At 35.9% G+C, this 15393-nt stretch overlaps 1 protein-coding gene across 2 annotated transcripts in view; it reads right to left on the bottom strand.

Annotated features, from left to right (window-relative positions):
• XIRP2 (xin actin binding repeat containing 2) overlaps positions 1-15393 on the bottom strand; it is a 352870-nt gene that overhangs the window by 321971 nt on the left and 15506 nt on the right. Inside the window, exon 2 of one of the 2 annotated variants that reach the window (XM_038001978.2) lies at positions 12355-12774. In XM_038001978.2, the coding sequence (XP_037857906.2) occupies positions 12355-12756 (402 nt within the window). In that variant the 5' untranslated portion in view covers positions 12757-12774. Of the gene's footprint in view, positions 1-12354; positions 12775-15393 lie in introns of those variants that run through there. The other variant, XM_073019779.1, reaches the window with a different exon arrangement.

Raw genomic sequence — 15393 nt, 5'->3', positions numbered from 1 at the left:
AATTCATGAGGTAGATTCTACTGGGAGGGTCTATGCAACACGGGAGGAAAGGTGCTTCTGGAGCTAGCTGCATATTCAAGCCACGGTCTAAGAATGCACTAAGGAAACTGGAATCAAGAAGACAGTTTGTCCTTTGGAAGGCTGACAGACATAGCTTGTTACCAAAATAGTATCCTGTCTCAGACTTTCAAAAAAGGTCAATGAAAGGAGCATTAATTCCTTCATATCTGTTTCTTGCACATTTTCACCCATGTCATCTGTAAGGCATACAGAATGGTAAGACAGGTGTGCAAGTCAGAGAAGCTGGCACATAGCCTCTGAAAAGATCACTCAGCCTGCACTGACCATATGCAAGGGACAATCAACATCAAGTTATCAAAGACCTGCTGTCAGATGAGCAGGAGTACAGCTCTCAGCAGAGTGGGCTAAAGAATTGCGTGACCTTGAAGCCCAGCACAAATGATGCAATGCTAATGCACCTAACCTAAGAGTAGACACTGAAAGGAGCCAGTTCATTTCAACAAGTGTTTTCCATTCATCCATTCCCAAAGTACTGAATGATTATATACCCTATGCTTAGCACTCTGTTAAAAACCAGAAGGGAAAGAAAAAAATGAAATGTGATTTCTCCTTTATAATTCAGGTGGATATTCAAGCAGGGTGATGAAATAATTTATCACCCAGAGACACTTTTGAGAATGAAAGGGGTATTTTTAATAATTGTGATGGAGCGATGTATGCAAACTAGGGATGTTCCCAGCAGAGGAACAAATGGTTGCTACGTAGATGAGATAGAAGTCATCCACGCTTAAATAATCATTTGAAATGGAATTTGAAATACTGAGAACACCAAATGATAGCAAAGATATGAAGCCATAGGAACTCTCATTTGTTACTGGGGGGAATGAATAAGAGTACAACGACTTTGGACAACAGTTTGGCAATTTCTTGCAAACTAAACATACTCTTACCATACAATTCAGTAATCACTCCTTTTGGTATATACCCAAGTGAGTTAAAGGTGTCAACAGTGGTTGATTTGATATGGAGATTATCAAATCATTTAATTTTTTTCTTAATGCCATTTAATTTTTTTTTCTTTCAGGGATTAGGGTGAAAGCAGGGATGCATTTGGTGCAACTTGAGCCCAAAGAAAGATATTCAGAGATATTTGAAAGAAAAGAAAGAGAAAAAGAGGGATTTTTAAAGAAAAAATAAACTTCTTGTTAGCGTAAAAATTATTCTGCATAAAGTTACTTGTTTATTAGACTAGACCAATTTAGCTATTCTAAACTCTGTTAGCAAAACAGGCAAAATACAAAAACTAGCCTACTTCAAGAGTAAGGCCTCTGGACTCCACCTGGCTGGATTAGATTTCTTTTTCAACCACCAACTGACCGTGGGACCTAAGACAAAAACAGTTCGCTCAGCCTATATTTTCTCATTTGTATATGGTGATGTTAACATAGTTTAACTCACAGGTTAGTTATGACAATTAAAAGAGAAAATGTTAGTAAAGTGTTTAGTACATTCCTGGAACACAGCGAATGTTCAATAATTTTTCTTATATGATTCTTTCTTATATGATTCAAAATACTTATTTCTCTTGCCATATTTTATCAAAAGTAAAACAATTATTTTATGAACCTGTAAGAAAAGGAGAAAATCCTGACAAACTATAAAATGGCACTAACTATAAGAAGCATATCAATTTCAAAAGATGTTAACACATGAAAACATGTATATCTTAGAATAAGCGTATATGGTAGTTTGAGGGACACTCAATGTTTAAGAATTGCTTTGATTTCTGGCACTGTCCAGGATCCATTCGTATAAGAAACACAGCTGTGAGATTCTGTTTGAAACAGACATCATAAATTCAGAGATCATCTAGAGAGCAGTATTTTAATATTGTGGCTTCTGGACTGAGATAAACTTGAATTCCAATCCCTGCTCTATTACTTACCAATGATGTACTCTTGGGCAAATTATTTAACTTCTCTATGTCGTAGCTGTAAAATGGGAATAATTATAGATCTTGCCTTCTATGATGACTGTGACTATTAAATGAGGGCAATGCTCATGAGGCCTTCAGCTCAGTACCTGGTAGATACGCAGCGTTCCGTCATTACCACTTGCTAGCTATTAGTGGTAGCACAGTGCCTCTTCCTCTAGTCACCTGAGGGCAGACAAATGTTAGCACGAAGAGAGGCACTCAAGGATAAACTCAAAAATTTATGGGCACTATAAAAAAGGCTACAGCTATAAACTAAAGGGCAGACCTAAAACATATGTTGGTGAAAACAAAATTGCTGGTGCTGGATAAAAAAATATTTTTTGAGACATTGGTGCATATGAGCTGCAACCTCTTGATTTTATCTTTAAATGTGAAATTTTAAATGATTTATGTGCAGTGTGTATGTGTGTCTGTGTGTGCTTCCATGCACACATTGCATGTATATTAAAGAGAAAGAAAATTTATCTGTGGAGTTCCTGGATTCTGTTTTTATTTCTTATTTTTATAACTTGAAATTTATTTTCTATGAGAACTTCAAATGAACATATTTCAAGATAAAAGGAAAAAGTTGCTCCTAACATTCAAAATAAAGGTAAAATGGAAAAGGGATTAGACTTTAAGTCATAAAATCATTATGATCAGAAATGGAAATACTTTTATATTGTTATATCATTAATAACAAAGAAATCTGACATCTAATCAACAATGAAATCAGAACATGTTCATCAATTTAAATGTATGTTCCTGACAGGGTTCCACAAATGAGGGAAAAAGAGCACTGCATGCATTACATTGCATTACCATGCTTTAGAGTAATTTGTCTCATGGCATCCAATAAATGACTTACATTCCCATAAAACAAGTTAGTACACTATTAAGTACCATAAATCATCATATTTGGTAGTTGGTGCAGATGAGAAACATTAATGGAGCTTGACTTTGTTTCAGGTGTTTGGAACTTATTACACTCACTCACCACTACACATTAAACATAAAGAAATCTCTTTCCAAGTAGGAAAATGTGTTAACCATTTGTTTCCCATACATAATACAGTGAATATAATGTATCATGTATTATGAAATACATAATACACCATATTATGTATCATAAACAAGGGCACAGTTAGGTGCCTGCAGGTTGCTTGATCTCCAGGAAGAGGGTGGCTGGATGGCTGTACCTGTTGTTTACAGTCACCTCCACTCCAAACTGTCCATACCTGCCCTGCACATTACATTAAGTATCTTGAATTTCAGTGTTGACAAAAGATTACATACTTCTAAGTTCAGAGAAAAGACTTAGTCTGAGGAATAAAAAGGGGGCAACTCCATTAAAAAAAGATTTGCTACATCAACCCTGAGACCTGTTTGGGTGAGGGAGACCAGACGGGGGAGCCCATGGAATTAAGGAAGTTTGTCCCCAGAGGATCATTTCCCCTGCAAAAGGAATAAATGTTCCCTAATCTTAATATCTTATTTAACCATAGTACAATTTGAAAAGTAGGAAATAATTAAACCTTATTTGACTTTCACCACCTTTTCCATTGATGTCCTCTTTTCTGGCCCAGGATTTGGTGGAAGAGTCCACATTCCATTTAGTTGTCATGCCACTTTAGTTTTTTCCAACCTATGGCAATTTCTCAGTCTTTCCAAAGATAAATATGTTTTAAAAGATAAATAAGATAAATATGTTTATTTAATACTTCTATTCACTGGATTAATTTAACAAATACCACAAGTGACTATTTTTTCCCTTCCCTGTCATCCTATGACTGATTTTCATACTCTATCATTTTCTTTTCAAGAATCTTCTCGCAAGCAGAATAAACTAAAGGGAGAAATAAAGAAAATATTACCTTTATAAAGATGACTAAATAGGGAAAATTTGGGGGCCTTTGGATCCACCAAGAGTCATGGAGATGACACTTTAGAGACAGTCTCTAAGTCTAATCATGGAAAGTCCACCAGCAAACCAAAGATCCTGCAAGAAGTTACGACAGGACATCCAACATTCCTGGTGAATAAACTTCCATTTACTGTGGACAAACCTGGAAGAAATTACCTTACCTAAGTGATCACACAGTATTACCAGTAATCAGACTCATTGATTTACTGCATTTCCTGATATGATGTACTGTGAAGGGCAAAACATCATTACTCCTGTGGTATTCCTGCCAAAAATCTGTAACCATGAAAAAACATCAGATAAGCTCATGTAGGAAGGCATTTTCTACATTATTCTGCTTGTGAGAAGATTCTTGAAAAGAACCTGATAGAGTGTGAAAATCAGTCATAGGAGGACAGGGAAAGGAAAAAAATAGTCACTTACAGTATTTTTTAAATTAATTCAGCCAGTACCTAGAAATGTTGAATAAACATCTGAGAAAGATAGGCTGGGTAAAAGAATCGGGCTCCTAACAGGGGCAGTAGACCAAGTATCAATATTCTTACAACACAAGGGCAAAAGCCCTCACTAGTCTACTGAGTAAAATGTCAAAGAATGCCAATCCATGAACTGACAGCAGTTTTCCCAGTGGAAGGCAAGTCAATATTACTTAACATCCTTGTATGGTTACTGGCCCCATGTTTTTTAACAGTGTCATATTGTGACTGCACATATCACTACCACAAACAAATGGGAAGAGATGGCAGTTCCCTCTGAAAGTCTTAAAGGCCATGCAAATATGTTTAGTTGGGAGTTTTGCCAGCTATTTCTTTTTCCAACTAAAATCAAACACTGGACAGGAAGCAGTAAAATAGCAAATATGTAAGTGGGTAAAAGAACAGTAACATTATTTTTAAAAACAAATTATACCACAAAGAAAAAGCTACATAAAATGAAACAAAACATTATGGCCCATCCTCACGGTATTCTTGAGGTCCTCTCTCTGTCTACGGTTTTAATAAAGCTTTGAAAACTATAATTGAACAAACTGCAGCTCTTTGTCTCATCATCTCAAAATGGGATTGTAACTCATGTTAAAAAGTTTCCTCAGCATTTGCTGTACTGATTATTCAGTGAGGGCTCTTCTCAGCGGGACCTTTGCAGGCTGCAAGACGAAGGTGTTGACAGATGTATAAAATCTTCTTTGCCCAAAGCTTCTTTCCACTTTTAGAAACCATAGAGTGTTAGCCTCTTCTTTTATAGATGAGAAAACAGAAGTCCACTGAGATTAAATATTTTCTCTCAAGGACATATAGTGGGTTGCAGAGATAACAGAGGAACGAAAATAGAAGGAATATTCATGTAGTGCTACCTTGGTGCTACTTTTTATATTCCATTAGGTGCTGCCTCTTAAATGCCTCTTCTCCTTCAGGTGTTGTATCATTTGTCTTCACAAAAATTAGGTGGTGTATTAATCTCCTTATTTTACAGATATGAAAACTAAAGATTAATGAGTTAAAATAAGTCATTTGAGTTTATACAATGAGAAAGTTCCAGAGCCAAGGTTTCCAACTGACCTTTGGTCACCAAATTTTAAGTTCTCGTATGCTATGCCGAAAAGAAAATTATTATTCTGTAGAATACATTTTCTAACCAAAATGATCACTTTTATTAAACTGGACATTTCAACTCTATAAAAAACTATTTGCCATTTGTTCAGGCAAAGGAGAAATATTTTATTTCTTTCAAGAGCTCTGAAACTCTTCCTATGGGAATAATCCTTATTTTTTATCTTTTTCTATACTAATATTAATCTGCATTTTAATTTTTCTGTATATTTTTGAGAGTTTTTTTTCAGTAATCATTTTCAAGATTCTAATAACTTCTGTCCTGTTAAATGCTTTTACAGAAATACATCATGCTTGACAGCAATTACCTCAGAAACACTGATGAGAGGGGAGGGTGGGGAATGCGGAGTCAGAATGCACTGACAGAGGTAACTGCCTGAGAAGAAGTATTGCTTGCTGCTCTGAGATCAGAGATAAATTAATCCCCAAGTCCCCACATGCCAGGGTTTAAGCAGCAAAGATAAATTCTAGCATCTAATGAAGTGATTTTGTAGTGGAAGCCAAAATGTAAGCCATGCTTTTAAATGCCTGATATTATGCAGAACTAAAAAGTAGAGGACAGATTGGTCATTAAATGAATAACCAGAGACTCTGGTTAGTGGAGTGAATGAAACTCACATATGCTGAAAACTATAGCATCTTTAATTATTTATGCTCTATCTAATCATTGATGCACATGTAGGTTCATGGTCCCTTAGCATTTTTCTTCATGGTTTTCTCCATGCCTCCGATTATGCAATAGATTAAATCAATGTATTCCAAGGAAGCACAGTATATGGTGATGGTGGTTCCTATTTTCTATAAAGTTCAGCTCATGCTTGAATAGTCTTTGCCAAAAATCTGGGGCCTAAATAAATGATAGAAACAGTATTTATTGAGAATTAGGTAAACTCAACCTGAATATATGAGTGAGTGTGGTTAGGGGAAAGATCAGAAGAGTGCATTGAAAACACAAGAAGTCATTAAGTAATCTACTGTAACAAACAGATGTTTTACCATTTGGAGTCTAAAAGACATGAATAGAATAATTAGATTAATAGATTAATTAATTAATTGAAAAGTGACTCCCCTTATTAATGGTGAGAACATACAGGAGACTGAAAGGATTCTTTACAGAGGCTTTTTAGTGGCCTCATTCTCTAATCCCTATGGACAGCAACTGGGAGCTTCAAAGAAGAAGGATGAAATTTCACCTTCCTGTTCTGTTCCAAATTAACTTCAACACTGCATCTATTCTGACCTGGGCAACCAGAGTCAAGTTCATATTATTTAAAAACTGTATACATTCTTCACATAATCTATATCACCCAATAGCAGAAAATATGAATTGAAGTAAGTGTATTCCAAGTGCTTTTTGAGTTCATAGGTTCCTTTCTAATATTTCTTTTTTCTCTTTTTTTCTTTTTTTTCGAGATGGAGTCTCACTCTGTCGCCCAGGCTGGAGTGCAGTGGCGCGATCTCAGCTCACTGCAAGCTCCGCCTCCCGGGTTCACACCATTCTTCCGCCTCAGTCTCCTGAGTAGCTGGGACCACAGGCGCCCGCCACCACGTCCGGCTTTTCTGTATTTTTAGTAGACAGGGGGTTTCACCGTGTTAGCCAGGATGGTCTCGATCTCCTTACCTCATGATCTGCCCGCCTCAGTCTCCCAAAGTGCTGGGATTACAGGCATGAGCCACCGTGCCAGGACTAATTATGTCTTTTTTTAAAAACAAACAAACAAATGAACTTCTCCTGATTAATTCAATCTTTAGGTGACTATGTGCTGAAGATCAATACAGAGGAACTAAAACTAAGACATTATGATTTACTGAAGTTTCTTGATTATGTAATATTATATGCATTCATACTACTAACTACAAATAGAAAAAAATCAAAGACCTGACTTTGAAATATGGGAATATGCTCATTAGGGAAGAACAGAGAAAAACTCCACAATCATGTATTACCCAACCATTTTTTAACAATGTTTAAAAGACCTATAATGTAACTGTATTAGTTTCCTATTGCTTCCACAACAAATTGCCATTAACACTGTGGCTTAAAACAGCACACATTTAGGCGGGGCGTGGTGGCTCACGCCGGTAATCCCAGCACATTGGGAGGCTGAGGTGGGTGGATCACTTGAGGTCAGGAGATCGAGATCATCCTGGCTAGCACAGTGAAACTCCGTCTCTACTAAAAATACAAAAAATTAGCCGTGCTTGGTGCTTGTAGTCCCAGCTACTCGGGAGGCTGAGGCAGGAGAATGGTGTGAACTCAGGAGGCGGAGCTTGCAGTGAGCCAAAATCGAACCACCGCACTCCAGCCTGGGCGACAGAGCAAGATTCGGTCTCCAAAAAAAAAAAAAAAAAAAAAAAAAAAAAAAAGCACACATTTATTATCTTAGAATTCCAGAAGTCAAATTCAGAAATAAATTTCACAGGTTAAACTCAAGGTGTCCAAAGCTCTTGGGGAACATCCATTTCCTTGCCTTTTCCAGTTCCTATGGGTTGCCTGAATTTTCTGGGTCATGGCCCTGCATCGCGCTAGCCTTTGCTTCTTTCATCTTAACTCCTCTGACTCTCTCAATCTGACATCCTGTAGTCCTCTGATAAAGACTCAGTTTTTATCTGGGATAATTCATGAAAATCTTTGCATTTCAGGATTATTAATCACATTTGTAATGTCCCTTTTGACAAGTTGGATAACATACTTGTATATTCTGGGGATTAGAATGTAAATATCTTTGGGAGGTCTCTGTTATTCTGCCTATCAAAATAACTACCACCAGAGTAGTCACTTACTTGAATCTAAGTGAAGAATAAGTCATGAGTTTCATCCATAAATACTTGTCAACACAGATCCTTCTAATGTTTATGGTTAATTCATGATACATTAAATGATCCTGATTTTTACATGTATTTAGTTAAACCTGTCTGTGGGATAGTGTTTGTAAAATGGCTGCAATTATTTTTCTCCTAGTATCTATTTCCCTTTGCAAATGCAAGTTTGCATTTCCTTCTGTCAAGAGGTGGAGTCTATGTCAGTACACTGTTAATCTGGCTCGCTTTGAGGCTACTTTGATCAATAGAACATGGAGAAGTAATGTGCAAATTCTGAATATGGCCCTCCACAGGCCTCATGTGTTCCTACTTTCTCTCTTGAAACTTCTATAACCTGTGCATACATCTGTGCTACCTACCTGAGGAGGAGAGATGCAGAGCTGAGTTGTCCCGGCTCTGTTGTCATCCTAGAACAGCCAGATTCCCGCTGACTTTGCAGCTGACCATAGACGCATGAGTGACATCAGACAAGATCAGATGCACAGCCAAGCTCATCAGAGACTTCTAAACAATCATAAAACCACTAATGGTCTAACCCCACTAATTTTGGGGTGGTTTGTTACACAGCAAATGCTATTGATAAATTACATAATAGTAATGTATTTCTTAGTGTTACAAATAGATGTGACATTCTCTCAAAGATTTTGCAACATATTTTTGTAAATTCTTAAAAACTCTTAAAATTATGTTCAACATCATTTATTTGAGAGGATGCTTACATCTTTGGATTATAGTCTGCCTCATACGCATGAAAATCTTCAGTTTCAATCTTCATTTTAAGTTGTTTTAACAGGGTGTTTTAGAAATGACAATAGGTTGTGTTCATTTTGGAAAATTATAAGATAAAAAAATTATTTTAAGAACTTCTCACTGATTTTCTATTGTAATTATGTTAGAATAAATTGTTTTAACAAAGACTCTGAAATAGTGAGTGTTTTAGATATTGATATCTCTTTTTAATGACCTTGCACACTTATAGAAAATAATGTTTGTTTGCTTATTGATGGAGTCTTACTCTGTCACCCAGGATGGAATGCAGTGGTGCAATCATAGCAACCTCTTGCTCATGGGATCAAGGGATCCTCCTGACTCAGACTCCCGAGCCAGTTAGTTTTAAAATATTTGTAGAGACAGGGTTTTGCTATGTTGCTCGGGCTGTTCTTGAACCTCAGGCAATAAGTGATTCTCCTGCTTCAGGTTTCCAACGTGCTGGGAATATGGGTGTGAGCCACTGTGCCTGGCCTTTTGAGAAAAATAGTAAGAGTCTTATAGATCCCTTTTCCTAGTAATAAATGTTTGACCAAACTCACCTTAAACAGACACATTATAACGAATATATACATTTCCCCTCTGTTTGCTGAAAAATATTTAGATTAAAAACTGTACACATGTATACACATACATCATAATGTGTAATTGTAATCTACATCTACTTACAAGTAAATATATATACACATACACATATATAAACATACATTAAAATGTATAGTTACATATACATGTAGGTATGTATGTGTATGCGTATGTATGTCAACTTACTTGTAAATAGATGTACACATATATGATATTCCATACCTTTAAAAATTCTACAAGCTCTCAATTTACTGCAATTATTTTATAAATTTTATAAACCAAGTGCCTATTACTGAAGGGTTTCCTTCCATAGCAACATTAAAATGTAGTTTATTGCTCCTTATGGTTGAGATGATTTGCTAGTTGCAAAATATTTTCCTTATTTGAAATTATTTTCTGCCCTTGCTTTAAGATTTATAAATATTGAATACCTTTTTCCACATCCCCAATATCTCAATAGTCTCCAAAAACATAAACGTCAGAGTTATGAAGTAGACAGAATTTTTTAGATGATTTATGAAAATAAATATATCATGACTTTATAATGAAGCACTACATAATATGAAGTGGTGACATGAGAAAGAAAAAAGCATCTATAAAAACTAAGCACCAAGTTGTATATAATTAATATGCTATGGGGTGAAATACAGAATTTTAAATTTGATTGAACTAGAATTCTTCTTACATGCCCAACAATATAACAAAATACTTCACTTGGAGAAAACAAGTTAATTCCTCATTGACTTCTCTTTGTTCTTTTTCTTCTCGTCCCCTTTGTTCTAGAATAAGTTTGCAAACATTCCTAAAACTTTTTATGTAAACTGATTCTAAAAATTATGTGTCTTCTATGGATAAGAAATTTTTAAATGCATCAACCTTGTTTCATACATTTATGGAAATACTATCTTATGACATAGAACCTTAGAATATTTAAAACAGTATGTTACATAAACTAAATTTATCTCATTTTTACAAGGCAAATGGTGGTTTTAATATATCTGGTTCCTTTCATAATTATTTGTATAGTTACTAGATGGCAAACCACCTATCATGCTGAATATTACTAATCTCACATTTAAATCAGAAACAATTATTAATGTTTTATTATATTATTGTTGTATATAAGCAGTTGCATCTCATCCAGATGAGAGAGGTTATATTACATCATTTATATAGATGACTTTTTCTACCTTTGGTCATTTCTTTTGTCAGTTATCTTGGGCAAATGTTCAAAATTATTACAGTAAAGTCAACAGAGATTGAGTGGAAATTATTTTCTGTGGCTTTACTTTTCTTAATTTATAAAGATAAAAAATAAATGACACTATAACTATCTTTGTTGTGTACCCCAATCCCTAAACATTCATCTAAAAGATGTAAAAGTATAAACAAAAAGGATTGCACCTGTGAAATAGAAAAAGAAAATCTTCAAATCAGGGATCAGCAAATCGTTGCATGTTTTAAGAGATCCTCTAGTCTCAACATAACCTCATAAATATAACTTCATATCCCTTATTATCATTAAACAAATTAGAGTTACTTGATGTTCAGAGAAGGGTAGCTTACTACATATTTCCCAATAACACAACTGGAAGCAAAAATTAGCAAAACAATTGATTTTCAAAAATTTTCTACTTCTGTGATGCCTTCTATGAAGGCTATTTATCCATTAATAAGAATAGAACTGTGTACCTTCCTGATAAAACTGTCATTAGGTGAAAACCAAATAAAACAAAAGACAATCAAGCAAACAAACAAACAAACAAACAAAAGAAGTGTGGAGTTTGCTTTCTAAAGGAAAACCTGAAATCATTTATTAATTGTTTGTAAAATTCAGCTATAATCTCTATTATGTACAGGCCCTAATGAGTGTAATAAATATAAGTAATTCTAGTTGAAATAGTAGTTGCTTTTAATTACCACAAAAGTATAAATGTGGTCTTAGTTAATAATGTTGCTAATCCTGTTTCCTGAATTTGGCTAAATGCCCTCTTTAGCTAATAGAGATATTTTATATGTGACATTATAATATACCATAATCACTGAGGAATGATCATCACCTACCACAAAATATTCCAGACTCTACGCTTAGTGTTTAAAATATGTTACCTATAATCTTCATAAGATCCATGTAAAGTAACAGATTAATACATTTGTATTTCTAAGGTTAAGTGTCATTCAGCTAGAGAAGTTAATGGCAGGCTTTAGGATTAAAACCTAGATCACTGTGGTTCCAAAGCCTTCATTTATTCCATGTCAGCATCATTACTGATAAATCCTCATAGAGTTTTGGCTAAAAGTAACACCATTTGTTAAATGTTTGAGGTACAAAGGGTGGTTAGAAATTGTTCCTGCCTCTAAGGAATTTACAACCTAGTTGAAAAAATTAGGCACATACATACAGAAACATCAACATAAGAGGGCATATCAATATTGTTTTTATGGAAGTAAAAGGAAGTCAAGTCCACGCTGAAGCAGACCACAGAGAAAATTAATAGGAGAGGATGTCACATTTCACACTGCATTACATATTGGCTTCAGGACATCTGTCTAGAATCCTGGTGGGGGGGAAGATTACATGCTTAGTAATAAATGGTAGGCTAGGCAAGGAAGTCATATGTAAATATTGACTCTCAATAATGGCTCCTTACCTTTCCTCCATATTCAGCTGGTTTGTTTCCACTCTTAGGAGCCTCAAACACACTTCTCAGCTCATCGAGGGCAATGGAAAAGCGCTCAATCCTGCGCCGACTGCTCAGGGAATCCTCCTTCAGCACTTCTGGCCGACCATATTCTCTGGTGGTGTTACTCTCGTCCACAGAATCCTTCTCTTCAGGCTTCGAGTTCAACGTCTCTTCCCCTGAGCAGGGCAGACTTGTGGGATCCAAAGGTTCAGGTGCTGATACTACTTCTTCAGGCTCAAGCAATTTGCTTTCCTGAGGTTGGAAAATTGTACAACGGCTGTCCCTGGGATAACACTCACTTCTCTGATAATCACAAGATTCCCATTTCTGCCTCAGGAGGTTGAGGGAGCCCTTCTGCATTGGGAACATGGATGGGTCCAGGTTGTCCTGCAATATCAAAAATCCTTTTATCAAAGATACACTCAAGAGTCTAAGTTATTTTCAGACTCAAAATACTCTAGGAGCACCAGCTCTTGGGGTTTGAGTCTTAGTGAAGAAATCCAGCTTTCCTATACAATTCCATACAATTTCTGGCTCTTCACCCCACAAAGTTATGTAAGTTAAACTAGAATTACACAAATTATGGAGAGTTGTGGTTTGTATAGCCATGGCTATTTGAATATAAAGAAACAAAAGCAAAGAACACATGATTTTCTTCCATTTTTCCTTTTATCTAAAATCAGCCAACAATTATTTAAAATAAAAAATTTGGACAGTGTTACTTCATTGTTTAGTATATTCTAAGAAAAGGGCAATTTAAAAAATCTAAAAACAAAGTAAAGTGGTTCATTTCCTGCCTGCAACAGTTCAAAATTTCCTTTGGAATTACTGGTTTCTGTAAAAGTCTTACTTCAGAAGTAGTAGACTAAGAGCTAATAATTATTAAGTTTTTGTTCTCAGGCAAAACACTTTGATAATGACTTTACATGTATACCTCATTTTAATCCTAATATTATCACAAAGAGTTAATTGCTACTATTATTACTATCTTGCAGGTAAGAAAATTAAATAGTAATTTGCCCAGGATTCTGAGTGACAAAGCCTGGATTTGAAATACATCTGTGGAACTCCAGGATCTGCCCTCTTAACCGATGGAGTTTATCTTTTGTACTTTGAGTTTTCAATTCTCATCTCATTGTGAGACTGACTGGAATTTCACCTTGGTTTAGAGCGTTTTCTGGTACGATAAGGAAGAAAAAAAATGGCAAAGTGTACTCTTACCAGAAAAACACACACACACACACACCCCACATACACACACACACATCATGGGCAGCAAGAATTATATGCTAGCATGAATTTTTGCCACAGAAATAGCTACTTCCTGTTCTAACCCAAAGCTTCTGCACTGTACGTTTGGGGCTTTAAAACATAAATTTTGTTTTTGAAGGATCAGGCATTTTCCTGGAAAAGTATCAGCGCAGTGGGTCTGGTAAACAATATGTCAGATGAAGGCTTAGAAATGTCTCAGAAGGTCACCTAACACAATAGCTCCATATTTCTTTGACGACCAGCCACATTATGAAAAATATCTTATACACGGGGACTCAGTGCACAAATTAGATTAATAAAAGTGTATATAAAAGAAATAAACTTTGTGTTCATTAAACAATAATTTCCCTAATTATGTGAACTGCCTGGTGATATTTTCTACTCCGAACTCCTTCACTTTTAAAGATAGTGTGTGCTGCCCACTAAATTGACGTAATGATATAGTAATGTTTCATGGACTGCTGGGTAGCTCCATGCTTACAGCAGAAGTTCAGTCCCAGGTTGGGTTTTACTAACTGTGTGACCTTGAAAAATCTTCACTGGTAGAATATACATCATGGTTTTTTTTTTGAGAAATAAATTTGATAATGCATATAAAGCTTCTAGTGTGTATTCAACACCCCAATAACTGTTAAATCCACACCCAGCTGTATCTCCGGCTAAAGCATCACTTTAATCACTCAAATATTGATGCTATACCTGAAACTCCTAGATAGGAGTGCTTGCAAGAAGAAGTGGGGGTATTTTAAGACACAAAGCCATAGACTGAACAGACTGGAAAATTTGTCCTTAATGATATTGCCAACTAGTAAGTTTGAATTAGTCACTTATTATAGAAAGTCTCAATAAAACAGTACATCAAAGAAGTCCTGAATATCTGTTTGGAAAACTGATCAGCATATGTTGAGAATTTAAACAACATATATTGTTAATGTCTATGTCTCGTGTGTGGATGACAGAAAAGACCACATTAACATGGGAATGGTTGAGACACTGTCACGGCTGGTAGGAGTGACCTCACGAGGTTATTTAATGAAATAATTATTTTTGAGTCAACTGCACGTAGTTGGAAAGGGAAAGCTGAGAGGCAGAAAAACTGGCAAGTTGGGGAGCAAAGTCATTTTCTCCTGTAGAAAAGGAAATCCTAATAATGGAAACTGATTTGGAACATCTGTTTCTGGATCAAGTTGGAATAGACATACTTCTTTCTCTCAATGTCTCCTACTAAATACAGCTAAAACCCCTAGAAATTGGACACATGAAATAAACATAAGAGGACTTTGAAAAGTAGAGAGAAGGCAAACTGCCTAGGAACGTTGGGACCTAAGGAACAATATGGCGGTGAATTCCCAGGGATTTCTTTTTCCTTCATATATACAGAACTGGTGGTGGGAAGAACCAGTAACTCAGAAAATCCTAGTGGGGAAGAAAATGAAATTGCCCTGGGAAAACCTGCGTTCCCTAGCCAAATAAGCTGAAAAGTGTCAGCCTAGAAAGACAGGACACTTCTAGGCCATAAGTACCATATTCCAGGGCAAACAACATGAAAAAGCACAACTAAACCCTTACTCCCATCCACAAAGGCTGAGTGGTAAGTCTAAACTTCTGGCTTTTTGCCCCTTGCTGTCTCTCTCTCCAACTACCTTCATACTAGAGAAGACTGAGTCGGGGGCCAGGATTTTTGTTCCCACTTGATGGTAACGGGGCTCCTCTAGAAGATGTCAGTGGAAGCCA

This window comes from Chlorocebus sabaeus, chromosome 10 (genome assembly GCF_047675955.1).
Source record: "Chlorocebus sabaeus isolate Y175 chromosome 10, mChlSab1.0.hap1, whole genome shotgun sequence".
Lineage (NCBI taxonomy): Eukaryota > Metazoa > Chordata > Mammalia > Primates > Cercopithecidae > Chlorocebus > Chlorocebus sabaeus.
Note: the sequence above shows the minus strand (reverse complement) of the source record. Positions and strands in the feature narration are given on the sequence as shown.